Raw genomic sequence first — 17,421 nt, 5'->3', positions numbered from 1 at the left:
CTTTTCTTCAGGAACCCAGTACCTCATTTAGAGAAATCTGTTTGCTCAACACAAAGCATTCCTTCTTTACGAGTAAAGCATCAGTGTATTCAGGTCATGCACTGTTGCTAGTCTGGGAACAACTATACAGTGTTGTGAAGCTTACCAAAGGAGTTGCCAGTGATTTCATTTGTGGAAGCAAAATAAAAGCAATAAATAGATAGATAGATAGATAGATAGATAGATAGATAGATAGATAGATAGATAGATAAAAGAGAAGAATATTTACAAGAGAGAAAACAACATCCGTCATGGATGCTGTGATGATTATTGTTTATTTGTAAACCTCACTTCCAACATGGTTTCCAGCAGTGAGGCCTTTATTGTCAACTACACAACAGTCTGCCCTCATTTCATCTCTAAAGAGGTTTGGTTTTTCTTTCCAGGAGACATGATGTATCATACCCTGGAAATACCTGAGCTCTTTGCCAGGTTATTGCTTGTTTAATTGTATTGTCCATGTGAGCTATAAGATGTTTATATCCTATATCTTTATTTTTTATGTATTTATTTATTTTTAGGAGCACCTGAAAGCTTTTGACCGGGAAGTAAATGCATTTGTGGACTATATGTTTGGACCTCGAGGTAAGCTGCTCCACCTACAGTCCTTTTGGGAAACCTTGCCCATACAGATTACCACTCAAATATTCTGATAGTTAAAAACACTCAACAGCCAATGTTTTCTCTCTGAATAGTTTGTAAAATTGAAAAATATGAACTAGGCAGAATCGTGAAATATTCCTAGGCAGGAAAATAACACTGTTGTAGGAATTCTGTCAAAGCTCTGCATTTATAGAAAGCCAACTCATTTCTTGCTTTGTTTGACGTACTACCTGTAACACAAATTAAAACCAGTCACTTTATGCAGATGAAAAAAGAAATGAAACATTTTTTTTCAAGCTTACACATATCACACATTTTTAGAGTCCGTTGTTTCTGAAAATATAATAAGATTTCAGCTTTACATCTCAGTATAAATTTAAAAAATGAAAACTATGATTTTTCTGAAAGTGGAAGTTCTGTTCTTGAGGGAATGACACTCAGTAATCTAGGCATCGTTTGGCCCATCTACCAAACAAAAGCATAGTTCAGAAGGATGCTCAGCACAGCAGCAATAAAGCACTTCTAGCACTTTGCAGGATCACACCCACAATTTCAATAACCTGATAGATGGTGTGAAAGAACAGGTGCATCTTTTGATGCTGAAAATAACCTGAATTACCATAGTGCTTGTTTAGCAGAACTTGGAGGTGCCTAGTTTCAGTCCTAATAGAGCACAGGTAATAGCCGTAACAACAGTTAGAGACAGGGACAAAAATAATGAAGTAGGACTGCAGAAAGAAAGAGAAGGGCTACTGCAAGGTGAGGATGGAAATGTCAAAAATCAGGATTAAGATTAGAACAGGGCCAAGCAACTAAAGTAAAAAGCAAGAGAAGAGTTTAGACAGCAGACCCAGCCATCAGGGAAGGCTCTTGTGAGGCAATCCTGCTGCTGGTAGGCCTGGTTTTCAGGGCGTCCAATCTCAGGAACAGTGCTTAAAGCCAAAATTGCTGCTGGTGGGGATGGATGATATGTTCTCATTTTGTTGCAGTAGTATTCTCTAAATTGCAGAAACAGTTCTTGCTGATTTAGGAGGAGAAGGGAAAGAAAACTGTGACATTCTTAAAACCAATAAATTCTCTTTCTTTTTTTTTTTGCTGTCTGGCTGAGTACAAGATGTTTTTCATCCTTTCTGCTGTAGATGTGAAGCTTGAAAGAAAGCTTTCTAGTGAATAAACAACAGCTTGGGAACTGCAGCAGAAGTAATTAAACAAACTCATTCTATCTGTCTTAATTAACAGCCTCTACAGTAATGTATTTTAATATTATCAAAAACCAAAACCTGATTATTAGCATAAAAGTACTGTTGTTGTTTTGTTTTTTTTTTTAATGGGAGTGAAGTTCTCCACCACTTCTCTTTCCTCACTGGTTCAGAATACATTTTTTTGAAGGGGCAAGTTGTAGTCAGTCCAACACAGATCTCTCTGGATTTTTACAAAGCACTTCAGTTGTGTACCATCTGTAATACTTGCCAAGTACATCACCATCATCACCATCCCTCTCCAGACATAAATGCTGAAGATAGCGTTTGTTTCTCCATGCCTCTTCACCATGCTCTTTTATTTGGAACTGGTTGTATAATGATACTGCATCATACATTTCGGGTGTAAGAAAGCTTCCTCCAAAATGTTTACACCCATAAATAATTCACAGTCATATGCAAACTGTTTTAAATCAGATAGAATGCCCCCACAAACAAAAATCTAATGAATTCTTGGGAGAGTTTTCCCAGTTGTCTAAAAGCAACAAGTTATCCCTCTTCTTTCTCTGCACGAGTTTTCATATACTATACCCACTTCATTCGGCAACAAGACAGCTTACAAATAAACATCAGTGCTCTATTCTTTTCAAATCAGTCCCGTATATGCGGTCTATATTTTAGGTAGCAACTCTTGAAATAGGAGAATCACTACAGTGGCTATAGTTACCATTACTTGATGCCAAATCAGGGACAAAACCAGGCATGAGTTCCTGGAGGCAATCTCTGCTCACACTTGTAGTTACCAGATTAACACAAACTGCAGTACTGCACAATTAGAACAAGGGGTGTGCTGTCAAAGATACAAATTTGATTGAGATGAAGGTCTCTTTTGTGCTTGTGCTTTTCACTGCCAGCTGGACTTTGCACACAGATTTAGATCAAATTTACATTTGACCTTACAGACCAAGTCCTTTGGATCAGGGAACAGAAGATGCATACATACTTATCAGTTGCATCTCTTGATAAGAAGTGGTCTTACAAATTGATTTTTGTCCATGTTACCCTGGATGGACTATCTATACAGAAGACAAAATGATTAAGAGTGAAAAAATACATGTTGCTCTAGAAAAAAAAAAAAAACTTTTTTCAGGGCCTTCACGCTCTACTGATATTATTTAGCATTACACAAAGCAACACTGAGTTGTAGGACCCAAATCTAGTTAATGGGCTGCTTTTTTTAATCTGTCAAAGAAGCAAAAGAATAGACATGTTTTAACAAAGTAGGATAAAGTAGTGAGCACTCTCTCTACTCAACTGAATATAAACACTAGTAAAGCATTGCTACAGAACCATCTACCCTCAGCATCTGAAAAGATGAGAATCTACTCATACAACAGCTGGCCAAAGCTATGCAGTGACCTCGATCAAAACGTTTCTCAGCCTCACTGATAAAAGACTGATAGGTCTAAAGAGCCTGGGAGGCTTGCCACTCATTTCAAAGGAGCCAAGATTTCGCCCCAAAAGCCTGGCACATCGTGGCCAGTGGCTGTGAATGAGCTTATTCACAGAACAGCCAGCTTGGGTGCGCCTGCTCCTACTCGTGTTGTCATCCAGCACTTTCACACTGTGGTTTTATTCACTGCAGTAGTCTCAAATTCAGATAATGGATGGGTTCAACAGTGTAAAAATAATGCTTCCTCTCACTGACACTGTATTCCTTGAACACAGAGTATCCTACTGTCAGTCAATATAAATACTCCAGCTTTTTTTTTTTTTTTTTTTTTTTAAATACAGTCCCTTTCCTTTGCCTTCCTACCACTTAAAAACCTCCCTCTTTTGTGGTTCAATGACATGGAAACAAAACTATTAGGATTCTCTGGCTGCTTTTTACTGATAACTATCTTACCCTTCAAGGTACCAGGGTCAAGTAGGAAAACTATCAGTAAGGAAACTGGGTCTAGATTTCTCTAGACACCTGAAAATGAAACAGATCATAAACTTGTCATGCTGACCTGAGCAAACACGAGGAGTTTTGATTTTGTATGGATCAGGCCACATGGTCGTGGCCACTCACTGCAGAGGAAAAACTAGCTTTCTGAGGGCATATTAGGACAGATCTGGCACTGTTTAATTTGTATTCTTGTCTCTTCTAATTGCTTTTCCTTGTTGAGCAAACATGCTGCTTACTTATCTGATACCAGTTGGCCTTTGGGCAAACAAGCTTTGTAAACCAAACGTTGTATCCTCCAATGGGGAGATCTTTTCTAGAGAGCACTCTTGCTGATATGACTGCTTTTTTCATCTTCATTTTGGAGAAACCAGTTAAATAAGTTAAACCCTTTCACTCCTAAAATATACACTAGATCATCTCTTACACATACAACCTTCACCAGTCCTCTGACTTCTGTGTCCTGTTTAGAGGCCCCATGGGAGCAGAGTTAACTCAAAAACATCCATTCCAGAGCTTCCCAAACCTCTTGTCACTTTTGAAAGGGTTGTTGGAAGCATTTTACTCTCACAGTTGGTCACATTAAGATGACCTTAAATAGGTATTGAGACCTGAAAATAGAAAACAGGCTCTCTACATTGATAACCTACAGCAAAGCAAGGCCACTCTTCAGGAAGGATGGTGCTTTGCAATACATGGTTGTGCTTTCGTGTCTGGTTTAGCCATACACCTCTCCTCTACCAGAGAGAGGAGCTGTTTTGGGAGTCCAGAAGGAAAAAGCAAAACCAGGAGAGCACTGGACTTCCGTGGTAACTTATGTCTGATTGAAAGGCTTTCCAGCAAAAGAGCTTACATCCTATGTGGAGCTCAAATCCAACAGCAGAGAGTGACAGACACTGCAATGGAAGTGAGGTAGGAAGTGGAGCAAGACTAATAAGCAAGAAAGCAAACCACGTTCATAAGCATTTAAAATGTCACTTTACTTATACTTCTGCAAATGTGTTTCTGAAGAAAGAATAGCCAGACAGCAAACAAAGCAGAACAGTGATGTGCAACAGTTTTTAAAATATGCAGGCACAGTTGGTGTGTGCATCACCCATTGATCAGCCCTTTCTAAATTCACCACAGACTGAAAATACAGATCTCTTCATGCACTGTGAACACCTGTCCTTTAACCTAACACCTTTTAATTAATATGTCAGTGTTTTTATAAAACGTACTAAATTTTGAACAGTTTCTGAAAGCAGAAGGAACTGCACAATAGCTTCTCTCTAACTTACTTCTTCACATACAGATTTAGAACAGCCTTTCTGAAAAACCACGATGCTCCTTGTTATTTCCTTAGATAAGCGCCCAAAGAATGCTGTTGTGATGAATTAACTTCAAATGTTGCTCCACGTTGAAAAAAAATAAATAGAAAAAAAAATTCTCTTACTTATGATATCCAGCTGCTCATAGGGCAACAGAACAGTCCCTGCAGATTGGCATGCAGGATTAGGCTTTGCTCATACACACTGAACTATCTGATTACTGTCAATGAGATTACTTGTGTGAGTAAGACAAGCAGGATTTGACCTTAATATTGCATTCCAGAATCAGGCAAATGGAACAGAAACCATGAGAAAGCAAGCTTTTACATTAGTAAATATCTTTGATAACCGTCAAAGTAATCATTTGCAATTTCTTTTTTAAATACAATGTCTTTGGAAAAAACTTTGTAGAAATGTTTTCCAGCAAAAGCATTTTACTTTCATATGGACATAAATGCAAAGTTAATGTGTGAATTGACAAGCTTTCATGCATACTTCATATTTAATACTATCTTCAAGCTGTCTGTCCATTAACAGGCTAAGGTGTGGTTTAACTAAATATTAAGTTAACACATTAATTAAAAGGCAAACAGGATTATTTTCTTCTTTTCATTTTCTCATTCTTGCTAAAACAAGGAGGTGAAAGCAACCTTAGATTGCTATGGAATGTTTTTTTGTGGCTTTCACCACATTCTCTGAACTAGCATGCCGCATAGGGGAGGAAATAGCAGTGGATGGCTCTTAAGGTGAGCAGAGCATGGCAGATCCACTCTCAGGCTTTTCACAATATGACCTGCCATATTTTAGCAGTATTGCACTATAACATTAATTGCTTCCTGCATGCATTTCTTTTCAGATTCCAGAGTTAGAGGATGGTTCCTTTTGGATTCTTACCTTCCTACTTTTTTCCTCACTGTGGCGTACCTGCTGTGCATATGGCTGGGCAACAAGTTCATGAAGAATAGGCAGCCTTTCTCCCTTAGGGCTCACCTCATTGTATATAACCTGGGGATTACGCTGCTCTCCTTGTACATGCTCATAGAGGTAAGTGTTCTTCAATGCAGCACAGCTGACAAAGGTGAGAAACATACATTTTTTAGCAAAAAGAAAAACTTAGAAGCATAATTTTACAAGGAAATTTGATATCAACAGCAAAGTAAATTTAACATCAAGCACATAGCAATTGGGCAGACTTGCAGAGTACCTCCCCAGATTAGCTCTCAGCCAGTTTCAGCTGTCCTTTCTGAGCTCCAGTCCATCCCTGGAGACAACTGACCACTGCCAGGGCAGCGTTTACAAGTTTGGATTTGAATCTAAGCAGTTGCTCAGCTAAAACAGGCTCACACCTCATTGTTCAGCACACAAGTACATTCAAGGATTGTTTTTCATTTGCATGACTGTTGATGGAATTATTGTTTTGTACAAATGCCCATATTTAAATGTATACTGATTTACATGAGAGTTGGTACTGATTTATTATACTGGCAATTCAATGGTATTTTTCTGCTGTCCTGACTAAAAAGCTTCCATCACATGGCCAGATAGTAGAAACATTAAACATCAGACAGATGATAAAAACCTGCCACTTCAGCCAAGAGCAGGTGCTCTGGGGACTGGGAGGATGAATGTGGTCTCATAGATTATTTCCTGAGTGTTTATCAGGAAGGACTGCTCACAGAAATCAGGATCCCTTCAGAACCAGAAGGGAGCTATGAAACAAACACTAGAAGACAAAAAAATCTAAAATATTTTTTGACTTGGCAAAAAAACGACTCAGGGCATCAGAAACCTGGGCTGAAGGTTCTGCTTGGTGTTAGTGTCATCTGTAGAGGTGTGAGCTGACACCACACACTCTTGCCTGTGCAGCTCTCTCAGCATTTCTTGCTTTACGGGCTCTCAACTACACAGCAGTTTCCATGAGAAAGCCAAGACTGTTCTTTTAGCTGGTCAGGAAACTGTGCTTCACTCAGAGGCCAAACAGAACCCTAAAAAGGTTTCAAGTTTTAAATTAATTTGAGCTAAACCCCAGGTGAGTGACCAGGTCAAAAAGCTAAACAGCAATTCAGATTTGTGCGTTTGTGAAGAAGACAGAGAGTTGGAGGTGAAGTGGGACCTTGTGAGCTGGTCCTGGTCAAACCTCTGACTTCTGGAGTCACTCTGGGTATCTGAGAGCACAGGATGAGGCCCAGAACTAAGAAGAAACAAGCCCAATTATTGCTGGAAGGTCTGATGACTTCATACTGATTTTTCTCCAGAATTTACATTAACACTTCAGTGTTTACAACTCTGAACAGAAAATCTATACAGAAATCTGTCTTTAGTAGCAAAACTCAACAAAAAGGATTGATTGTACTGAGAAATACTGCTCCCTACCCCTTATAAGCTGATTCGGCCTGCCACAAGCAAGCGAATAAGAAATTTGGCAAGTTGCAGGTGAATTAAGTGAACTTGTGTTTTGCTACCTTCATATCCATGTAGGAACTGCATTGAATCACAGAATGGTTGGGGTTGGAAGGGACCTTTAAGACCATCTAGTTCCATCCCCCTGCTGTAGGCAGGGATACTTCCCTCTAGACTAGGTTGCTCAAAGCCCCATCCAGCCTGGCCTTGAACAGTTCCAGGGAGGGGACAGGAAGCCGGCTCCCTTCCAGTTGCCTCATTGCCCTTCCCAAGGCTAACTTCACTGCAGATGGTCACTAATTTGCACGAGTCCTCAGACAAGTCCCTTCAGACCTGGTCTCTGTAGCTGGAGGCTGCTGACTTGCATCACATTACAGCTCTGGACTGTCGGCCGGGCTGGCTGTACATTGCAGATGCCACTCTTTCATAATAGAGTCTCTGTATAGAATAACTTGTTTCATAGCCTGTTTGCCTGGTTCCTATTCACAGCTTTTACTGTGAAGGAGCACAGTGGATGTTGAGACTTGCAGACCTGCCTGAAGAGCTTGAACGTCCCTTCTGAAGGGAAACGGGCAAATCATAGAATTGTTTGAGCTGGAAGGGACCTGTAAAGACCATCTGATCCAACTCCCCTGCAGTGATCAGGGATACCTACAGCTACATCACACTGTTCAGAGCTCCATCCAGCCTGACCTTGAATGACTTTAGGGACGGGGCATCCACCACCTCTAAGGGCAACCTGTTCCAGTGCTTCACTGAACAGGAGGACAAAAATATTCAGTAGTGAGTAAGGGTATAGTGTCTCCACATTTCAAAACACCTCATTTCCAAAGCCTCTCTCTGGCTCCTACTCCCTCTGTCTTAAATGGAAGGTAAGCTCTTTAAGACAGGAGTTGCCTATATTTAGAGCCTTCTCCACAGTAGTTTATGTAAACACAGCTGATCTCTCCAGTGAGTATGATTCAGGATTAATTCTTAATTAGAGAGATCTATAACAATGGCCTTATTCCTCCATCCTCCCACTTCATCTCCAACTCTGACCTCTGTAACAGAGATAAACCACAAAATAATGTGCTCTGTTATAAAGATGAATAACAAATTGTTCTACTTCTCTTCTTGGTTTTGTTTACAAGATGCCACGCATCTTTTCTTGTGATAGCTCCAGAAGGGAGTGGGTACTTCTTAGATGTTCAAAAGAAAAAGACCTTGTCTATGTTAGGAGTACATCCCAAATGCAGACTGTCCAATATGCTAGCTTTAATAAAAAACATGATAAACCAACTGATGATAAACCAGCTGTGCTGCAATTCTTCAGCTCTTCACTGTGCCTAACCTAGTTTCACAGTCCTTTAACTGCAGCCAAATCATGCAACCTCAAGGCAGGAAGTCAGAGGTTGTAGCAAAAGCTCTTAACAAAATGTTTTTAAATCTTCAAAGGCAGATTTCCACTTCTGATCCAGAAGCTTTCTGCATCACACCAAGGGCATGAGGTATCTCAGGGCCAATTTTAGCTCCATTAACTGTGAGTCCAACCAATCCCTCGAGTTCTCAAGGTGTACCATGCATGAAACAACTACTGTCATCTTAATAAAAATCAAAACCTTTAACAGTTTCACTGAATCAAGAACATGCCTTTCCTCTACACAAATCTATGCTTAATACTGCAAAGGTGCCAACTGTGAAGAGGAAACCAGCTTAATGTTAAAAGCAGTCTAGTCTTTAAGCATTTTAAAATTAATTCATGGGCAAGTCAACTCTCAGACCACACTCCATAGACCTGCAGGTTGAAATCTTCACAATTTTGTTGCTGAATTATGCCTGGAAACAAGGCAGACAAACACTGATGTCTAAATTGAGAAACTACTCCCATGATGTTACTCTTTATCATTAAGAGGAAAAGACAATCTCTATCAGTGTCTTAGCTTGCTTTCCCCAGCACTATCGCTACTGTCCTATTTAAATTAAATCTCAGCTAGTTGTCATGCTTCCACCCGTCCTTGGTCAGTTGGGCACTGAGAAAACCAGGGCTCTGGTACCATCTAGGTCAGATTAAAAAGATCTAGAGATGTGTCATTAGCATATGAGTGGCGTGATGTCTCGAGTGTCTTTATCCTCAGGTAGATCCACGGACTTGCTACAAATCCATAGGAGGTGAGCAAGGATTGTAAGCAAGTAACCTATCTGTGTGAGTAAGCAGGTCTTGCATGTGACACCTGTCAATCCAGAGCAAAAGTCAGAGCTGCCTGCTGGGTGCTGAAGGAATAAAGCAGAATTGCACAAGTACTATGAGCCCAGTGCACCAAGCTTCTAGAGAGACCAGAATAAAATTCTTATACCTTGCTAGATTAGAAAAAAGCATCATGATTACCTCTATTTTTCATTTTTCCAGGAGCTGAAAGTTCAATGCACAGTAAGTCTGAAGTTTCTGAGTTAGATTTATGACCTGAAAGCAGATCATAAGTACCAAGATGATGGAAGGATTTCCAGGAGTTCAAGAATTGCATTCTCTGCATTCTCTGAGAGCAGAGAAAGGTCAAAAGCTTAATGCTAGCATAATTAGGGCCACCATTTTCAGCCCTACACATCGCAACTGGGATGGCATCTCAGTATGATGCCAGGATAACAGAAGGCAAACTGAAATAAAATTGTATTTATTTCATTATTATAATGCCTAAAAAGAGAAGCACGTGCTTCCTTACTGTGCAAATGTTAAAAAGTAGAGCAGATAGAGCTTGAATATTGGAAGATCTGAGGAAAGTTTTAAAAAAAAAAATCATTTTAGATCCCAGTTGTTTTCAACTGTCCTGGAGTTTTGCTACAGAAGTCAACAGATTAACAAAATGACTTACTTTAATATTGTAATAAATAATCATTTAGTCCTTCACAAGTTGTCAAGCAGTTAGCAACCCTAAATTTAGCAGAGAAACAAGGACTGGTACTTGAGTTGATGGCCTCCTTTGAAGTAACACTTTTGTTAGGACAAAAAGACCATTGTAAACTTAGGGAAGAAAGAAGAAAAGAACAATAAGAGCAATCAGAAGAAATGAGGTATGCTTTCTTATCATTTGGAGGAAAAGAAAAAAAAATAGGAGAAGGTGCAAAATGTGGACAGCAAAAGGTCACTGACAAGGCTGTGCAAAGCAGTGAAGCATCAGGACAAAAGTAACTGAGTTTTTTGAACAAGGTAGAATGCAGCTTGGGTAGAATTACATTCCCAGGCATTCTTCTACCCTAATCAGAGTATTTGTTGAGAGAACTGAGGAGCTGACTTTGCTGCTCTCATTTGCAGTTCTTGCTGGACACATCATCCTCATAGCTCAGGTTTCATTCTCTGAATTCTCCATGTCTCTCCTAATGACCTTCCTGAGCTCTGCATTTACGTACAACTTTTAGTCAGTTTGTTAACCAAGCAGCACTTGATCTCACCTACTTTTTCAAATAGGTTTTCGTAGAACATTACTGGAAATCAAGAGCAAAATTTCATATGACAAGGTTTATCACATCATACAAGGTAGCATACAAAAGCTGTCCAAGATAGGAGATATAATCTTCCTGTGTGTCACACTGGAACAGGTTGCCCAAGGAGGTTGTGGATGCCCCATCCCTGGAGGCATTCAAGGCCAGGCTGGATGTGGCTCTGGGCAGCCTGGTCTGCTGGTTGGTGACCTGCACATAGCAGGGGGTTGAAACTAGGTGATCGTTGAGATCCTTCTCAACCCAGGCCATTCTATGATTCTATAAACAATACCATCATGTTTAAAGAATTGTAAGAGCATTCACCATGTGAAAAGGAACACAACTGAGCCAGTAAGAATAACATGCTTAATATCAGAGAAACAGAGACCTAGTAACTGAATGCCCCCTGTCTAGTTCCCAGCTTCTCTTCCAGATACGTACCTGGCTCATTTCGCACCTTCCATTAGGTGAGCTGCTTTCCTTCTACATAGTAGATAGCCTCCTTGAAATTGGTCATCTGCCCATTTCTCCACTCAGCACCACATATACTCTCCCCTTCTTCCTGCATTTAACAACATACAATACGGAGATTTGCTTATAGCATAAGGAGATATTTTTCCTTTTGCACTTCTTTGGTTTTACCTTTTGTTTGCTTGGTTGGTAGCCAGGATTTTTCTTAAGGACAGCAAGGGTCTCCTCACTAGTAGGTCTGTCAAGCTCTGTTCATACTGCTTCAGGAAACAGTAAAATACTCAGTCGTGAGCTTTAGAGTAAGGATCACTGCACTAAGTAACAAGAGATATTCATGGATGCCTTGAAGGCTGTAAAGCCAGAGAAATGTAAAAGGTGCACTATTTCAGTGCATATTTCCAAAAGAATTTGAAGCCTTTGCAAGTGTAAAACAGAAGATACTAGCAAGTTGTCTGGTCTGCAAGCATCAGTTTACAGAATGCATGGGAACTTACAATACTCTCATGACGTTGTTTTGCTTCAGAACAGCTACAGGAGAAGGGGAGGACTGCCTTGTCTATTTCCAAACATCACTGCTGTGTTTTCTATTCCAGCTCATCCTCGCCACGTGGGAAGGAGGCTACAACTTGCAGTGCCAGAACCTCCACAGCGCTGGGGAGGCTGACATCCGGGTGAGGACAGACAGCACTCAGCCTCAGCAGCAGTCCTGCTGCAAACAGATGTTTACTTCCTGATTCGGTGCAGATGCATCCTCACTATAGAAAGCATGGCAGGGAGCATTTTTACAAGCCATGCATCAGGACACACACGTATATACATACACACATATGCACGTATGTGTATGATTCTATGTGTGTATACATATATATACATATAGACAAATGTTTTATGTATATTTTTGTCCTGACTATTGAGAGTATGTGGATCATTTTAAAACCTAGGAGAAAAATCAGTCACCTGCAACGTTGAGCTGTAGATGGAAATACATTCAAGCCAAACTCAAAACTCTAGAAAACTTCAGATCCCTTTTTGCTGCCTTGGCTCATCTCTAATTTCAAACCTTATTTCTGCATCACAGCAAGTCTGTGTGTTCAGCCCTGTTGTTTTCCAGATAACATCAGAGCTTGAGGGGGAGAGACTAGATAACCCATTATTTTCTTCAGCCTTCAAAATTTGTGTTTTGGCAAGGAAAGCGTCAGTTAAATGCCTTTTCCCATCATCAAGAAAGTGTAAACAGAAACATCCTTGAAAGATCTTTGATTAAAACAAACAAACAGAATGATTAGAAGGTCCATCATTGAAATATGTTTTTAAACTGTAAAAACATTCAGAATTGTTAATTGTAAATTTATATTAGATAATCACATTTAAGAGTGATCAGTTCTCTATAAACTGCCTCATTCTTCAAAGAGAAATAAAACTCAAGCCAGAGATTGTGCTCCTCCTTCAATATGACTTTGATGCCTTTGGAAGAGTAGTGCACCTAATGATGAAGTACAGCAGTTTTTAAGCCCTTTTTTGGACAGATATTGATCTCCTGATGCTTTGTTTTTGCTTTTACAGGTAGCCAAGGTGCTATGGTGGTATTATTTTTCTAAAGTAATTGAATTTGCAGACACTATCTTCTTTGTACTGAGGAAGAAAAGCAGTCAGATCACCTTCCTCCACGTCTATCACCATGCCACGATGTTTAACATTTGGTGGTGCGTTCTGAACTGGATACCTTGTGGGCAAAGTAAGTCTCTGTTCTGTCCATCACCTGAGGGATGCACCACCAGCAGCTGGAGGGGAATCACATCACTGTGCAAAGCCAGTGCTTCCCTGTGTTACAGCACAGCATAGAGTTCACAGCTTGTCACTCAGAATTGCTGAATATGTGCAGATCTCAGTGAAATTAAGAGCAAGGTTAAAAGTTCAGTGCAAAAAAGAAATGAAATGTTACGCCTTAGATTCTCCACTTAGCTGCCACAACTGCTCGCGTTTACATTTCTTCAAACAACTTTTAGACAGGTAATGAATGATACACAAAGGTTCAAAACTACTACCTGAATTCTGAACAGGGCAGCTCTATCTGGTGCGTACTGTCTTACAGTTCGCATTGAAATGGCAGAAACATCAGCCTTCTGAGAGTCATTACACTTAGATCTAACATATTTTACAACACTGACCTCAGACAGTGGTAAGGCACTGGGACTGCCCAGGAAAGAGATGGAGTCACTGAGGTTCCTGGAGGTTTAAAGAACCACGTGGATGTGGCACATGGGGACGTGGTTTAGCAGATATGGTGGCGATGGATTGATGGTTGGACTAGATGATCTCAGCAGTCTTCTCCAACCTTTATGATTCTACGAGTCTGCAATTCAAAGTGACTTAGCTTTTAAGACACCACAACAAGCTTCATCTCCCCTGCTGAGGTGGAGAAGGGCCACAGACCATTTACCAAAGGGTAGATAACTATTTCAAGTGTCTCATAGCACACTTTTCCAGGGCTTTGTACAAGTGGAGACTCCCTGCAGCCTTAGCAGAGTTCATAAGAAAATTTAGAAAATAAGAAAACTAGCCACTGAATAAAGCAAGAGCAATGCTCAGATAAAGTCACAGCAGGTAAGCTTCATTCAGAGACAGGGTAAAGCACTCACTGCTGCATCAGAATGGCAAGCTGAGATGCACCCACAGCACAAAGTGAACATCACTCAGCAACACCTCCTGTGTACAGAAATGACGTCTTGTCACTTTTTAGCAGCTTATATCATAAAATGCTTTCTGCATTGCATTTTTATAGGTTTCTTTGGACCCACTTTGAATAGCTTTATCCATGTGCTCATGTACTCCTATTACGGACTGTCAGTCATCCCTTCTATGCGAAAGTATCTGTGGTGGAAGAAATACCTCACCCAGGCACAGCTGGTATGTGTCTACATTACTTTCATTTTTAACTGACAGAAATTCTTCAGAAATGCCAGAGGGAGCAAAAGGAATGGCAAGCAAATACTGACACTTGTAGCATTAAATTATAACAAAGCTATTATGAAGGTTAATTCATTAGTACAGCCCAGTAAAATTTAGTAACTGGAATGATGCTCAAAAATTGTCACTTCTTTTTTTATTATTATTGGTGTCTCATTCAAGTGAGAATGAGATTACTTCTAACAAGATATGTAACTACGATACAACTATAAAATAGAGGATGACATAAACAGCTCTTGGACAACAAGATAGAAGCTGTGGTCCACAGCCCTAAACATTGACAGCCCCCCCTTCTCTGCCATTTTTACTTTGTTTTTCCCTGTCCCTGACTAACACCAGTCTGTCTAACCTTCTTGCACCTTGGATTTCCTTTTCTCTGTTCAGACTTGTAAAGCTATTGCCTCAAGTCTCCAGTGTTTTCTCAGGTTTCTGCCCAGAGACAACACTGTGCTTGCATGACACAGCCTAGAAAACATAACAATCCCTATTAAAAGAGCTTTCATTTTGCCAACCATTTGACCTAAAAACTCCTGGAAACATCCAGCTTCATTATTATTATTATTTTTTTTTTTAAGTCATAAGAGCATCATTTTAACCTAACCCTCACAATACATTCACGTGTTCAGAAAAGAACCCCTCCAAATTTCAAAGAGCAGAACTAGGTAAGGTTATTGCACAGGATTTAGCTGGTATCAGTCCTTCCTTAGTAAACATTCAGGCACGATCTTTCTACTCCAGATCCAGTTCCTGCTCACCATTGTGCACACACTCAGCGCAGCTGTGAAGCCGTGTGGGTTTCCCTTTGGCTGCCTCATGTTCCAGTCTTCCTACATGGCCACACTGGTCATCCTCTTCATTAACTTTTACATTAAGGTAAGCAGCCTCTCTCTCTCTTTCCCCTTTTGAGAAGGACAAGGAGAGGGGGGAAAACAAAATTTTTGCACGTTGCTCTTGTTGCAAACTGTATGCCAAACAAGTAGAACAAGGGTCAGTACTTAAAATAAGTTCACACTCACATCTATATGTGAGTATACACGTTTTTAGCAAGGACTGTTCCAGCCTGCCTGCATACATACAGCATCCAGTGAGAAAGGCTTAAAATCCTTCTTGACACCAAGAAGTATTACAGGTAATACTAGTCAGGTTATATCATGTGCAGCAGCAAAACTAATGCTGTTCCCTTAAAGTGTGAAGCAAGTGTATATCTACATCAACAAACACTAGGCATCTCTATTTTACAGTTAACCAGAAATAGTACTCAGCTTTTATTGCTTTAAACAAATGCAACTAGCTACTCGAAATTTTGCTTTTGCAGACATACCAGAAAGCACCTTCAAGAACAGCTGCAAAGGAAACCCCTGTCACAACAGAAGTCAAGAATGGATTCCATAAGAACTACTTTGCTGCTTCAAATGGATTCCTGAACAATAAGAAAGCACAATAAGTACAGTACTTCCTGGGATCTTCTTTTTTCTAAGAAAAAGAAAAGAAAAAAATGAAACAAGAGACTGAATTACAGGCTTTAGCTTAAAACCTATTTGATTATACCTATCGGTTATTTGTACCAGACACTCATTAATGTATTGCTATTTAAGTTTTAACACGAGTAAGTTTATTTGCCCTGTCATAGAACACCATCAGAACAATAAGGCCAACATCTTTCTCACGTGAAAAAGAAAATATTTGTGATTTGTACTGCTGGCATAAAAACACGTTATAAAGCACTGGATGGAAACATTCAGAGTCTTCAGAAGGTTAGGGCTCTGCTAGACTGACACCTTGAGCACTTCCTCCTATGAAGACAGGCTGAAGAAGTGGGACTTGTTTACCTCAGAAAAGAGAAGGTGCTGAGGAGATCTGAGGAGTATCTGCCAATACTTGAAGGGAGCTTATAAGGAGGAGAAAGACCAACTCCTTACAGTCTGATACTGATAGGACAAGGAGGAAGGGTTTTAAACTATAAGAGGGGAAATACAGATTAGTTATTAGGAAGGAACTCTTCAATAAGAGGAAGGTGAAGCACTGGCACAGTGCTCGAGGCCAGGTTGGATGGCAGAGGGATGGAACTAGATGATGTGTAAGGTCTCATCCAACCTAAGCCATTCTATGATAAATGGATTTTGGAATAAACTGGAGCGCAGCAACTTAGAGAAGATAGGTTCTTGGAGTGTAAACATGCACAAAGTTGACCATATACAAATACTTTATCTGAAGCAAAAAAAAAAAGTGTGCTAAATATTCACAAAGGTGAAGGAAGCGTTCGAAGTAAACCTCAAAAGGAGCCAAGTACGTCATAAAGGAATTCCTGCACTTTCTACAGTAGGGGAAGCAAATCAATTTCCAGCCTGCAGTTGTGATGCCGTGTCACACAAAAAAAAACAAAAAAACAAAGCAAAACAAACAACAACAACAACAACAAAACAGCAGAGTGCTGCTGCTTCAATTGGCTGTGTTTACTTCCCACTTAAACGATTACAAATTAAAAACAGCTTAGGTTAGCTTTGGGAACCTTTGCTGTGCCTTTTTCTAACCTAGCCCCCTTCAAAGTCTCTAACAGAGGAGTCACAGCCTCTTGTCCTTCCCCTTTTCCACAGTGAAATAGTTGTGGGCTCCTCCAGCCTGGTGTATTTAAATTCTCTCCACAAAAACCCTTTTGTGATAACGACAGCCCTCCCATCACCCTGTGGGATCCCAGTTAAGAAGGAAAGGAACCATGCATGCAAAGCCATAGAATATAACAGAACATAGAATATCCTGGGTTGGTCAGGATCCTAAGTAATCCAAAGTCTTACAGGAACAGCTGAGGGACTGAGATTGTTCAGTCTGGAGGAGACTCCAGGAAGACCTTATCACTCTCTACAGTGACCTGAAGGGAAGTTAGAGTGAGATGTCAGCATGTTCTCCCAAGTAACTAGTGATAGGATGAGAGGTAATAGCCTCAAGTTGTACTAGGGGGAGGTTCAGGTTGGATATTAGGAAGAGCTTCTTCTTAATGAGTGGGTGACTGGCACAGGCTGCCCAGGGAATT

The 17,421-nt window shown here is 40.2% G+C and overlaps 1 protein-coding gene across 1 annotated transcript; it reads left to right on the top strand.

Annotated features, from left to right (window-relative positions):
• Nucleotides 1-337: 337 nt before the first annotated feature.
• On the top strand, nt 338-15,837 carry ELOVL2 (ELOVL fatty acid elongase 2; the record flags this gene model as incomplete). The annotated part of the gene is made up of 8 exons (XM_079533914.1): nt 338-406; nt 561-624; nt 5,956-6,143; nt 12,020-12,097; nt 12,990-13,161; nt 14,209-14,333; nt 15,132-15,266; nt 15,709-15,837. 8 exons carry the CDS (start codon nt 338-340, stop codon nt 15,835-15,837), a joined length of 960 nt encoding a protein of 319 aa, XP_079390040.1.
• Nucleotides 15,838-17,421: the final 1,584 nt, after the last annotated feature.

Source organism: Tetrao urogallus, assembly GCF_951394365.1.
Source record: "Tetrao urogallus genome assembly, chromosome: 3".
NCBI lineage: Eukaryota > Metazoa > Chordata > Aves > Galliformes > Phasianidae > Tetrao > Tetrao urogallus.
This window is presented reverse-complemented; position numbering and strand designations above follow the sequence as displayed.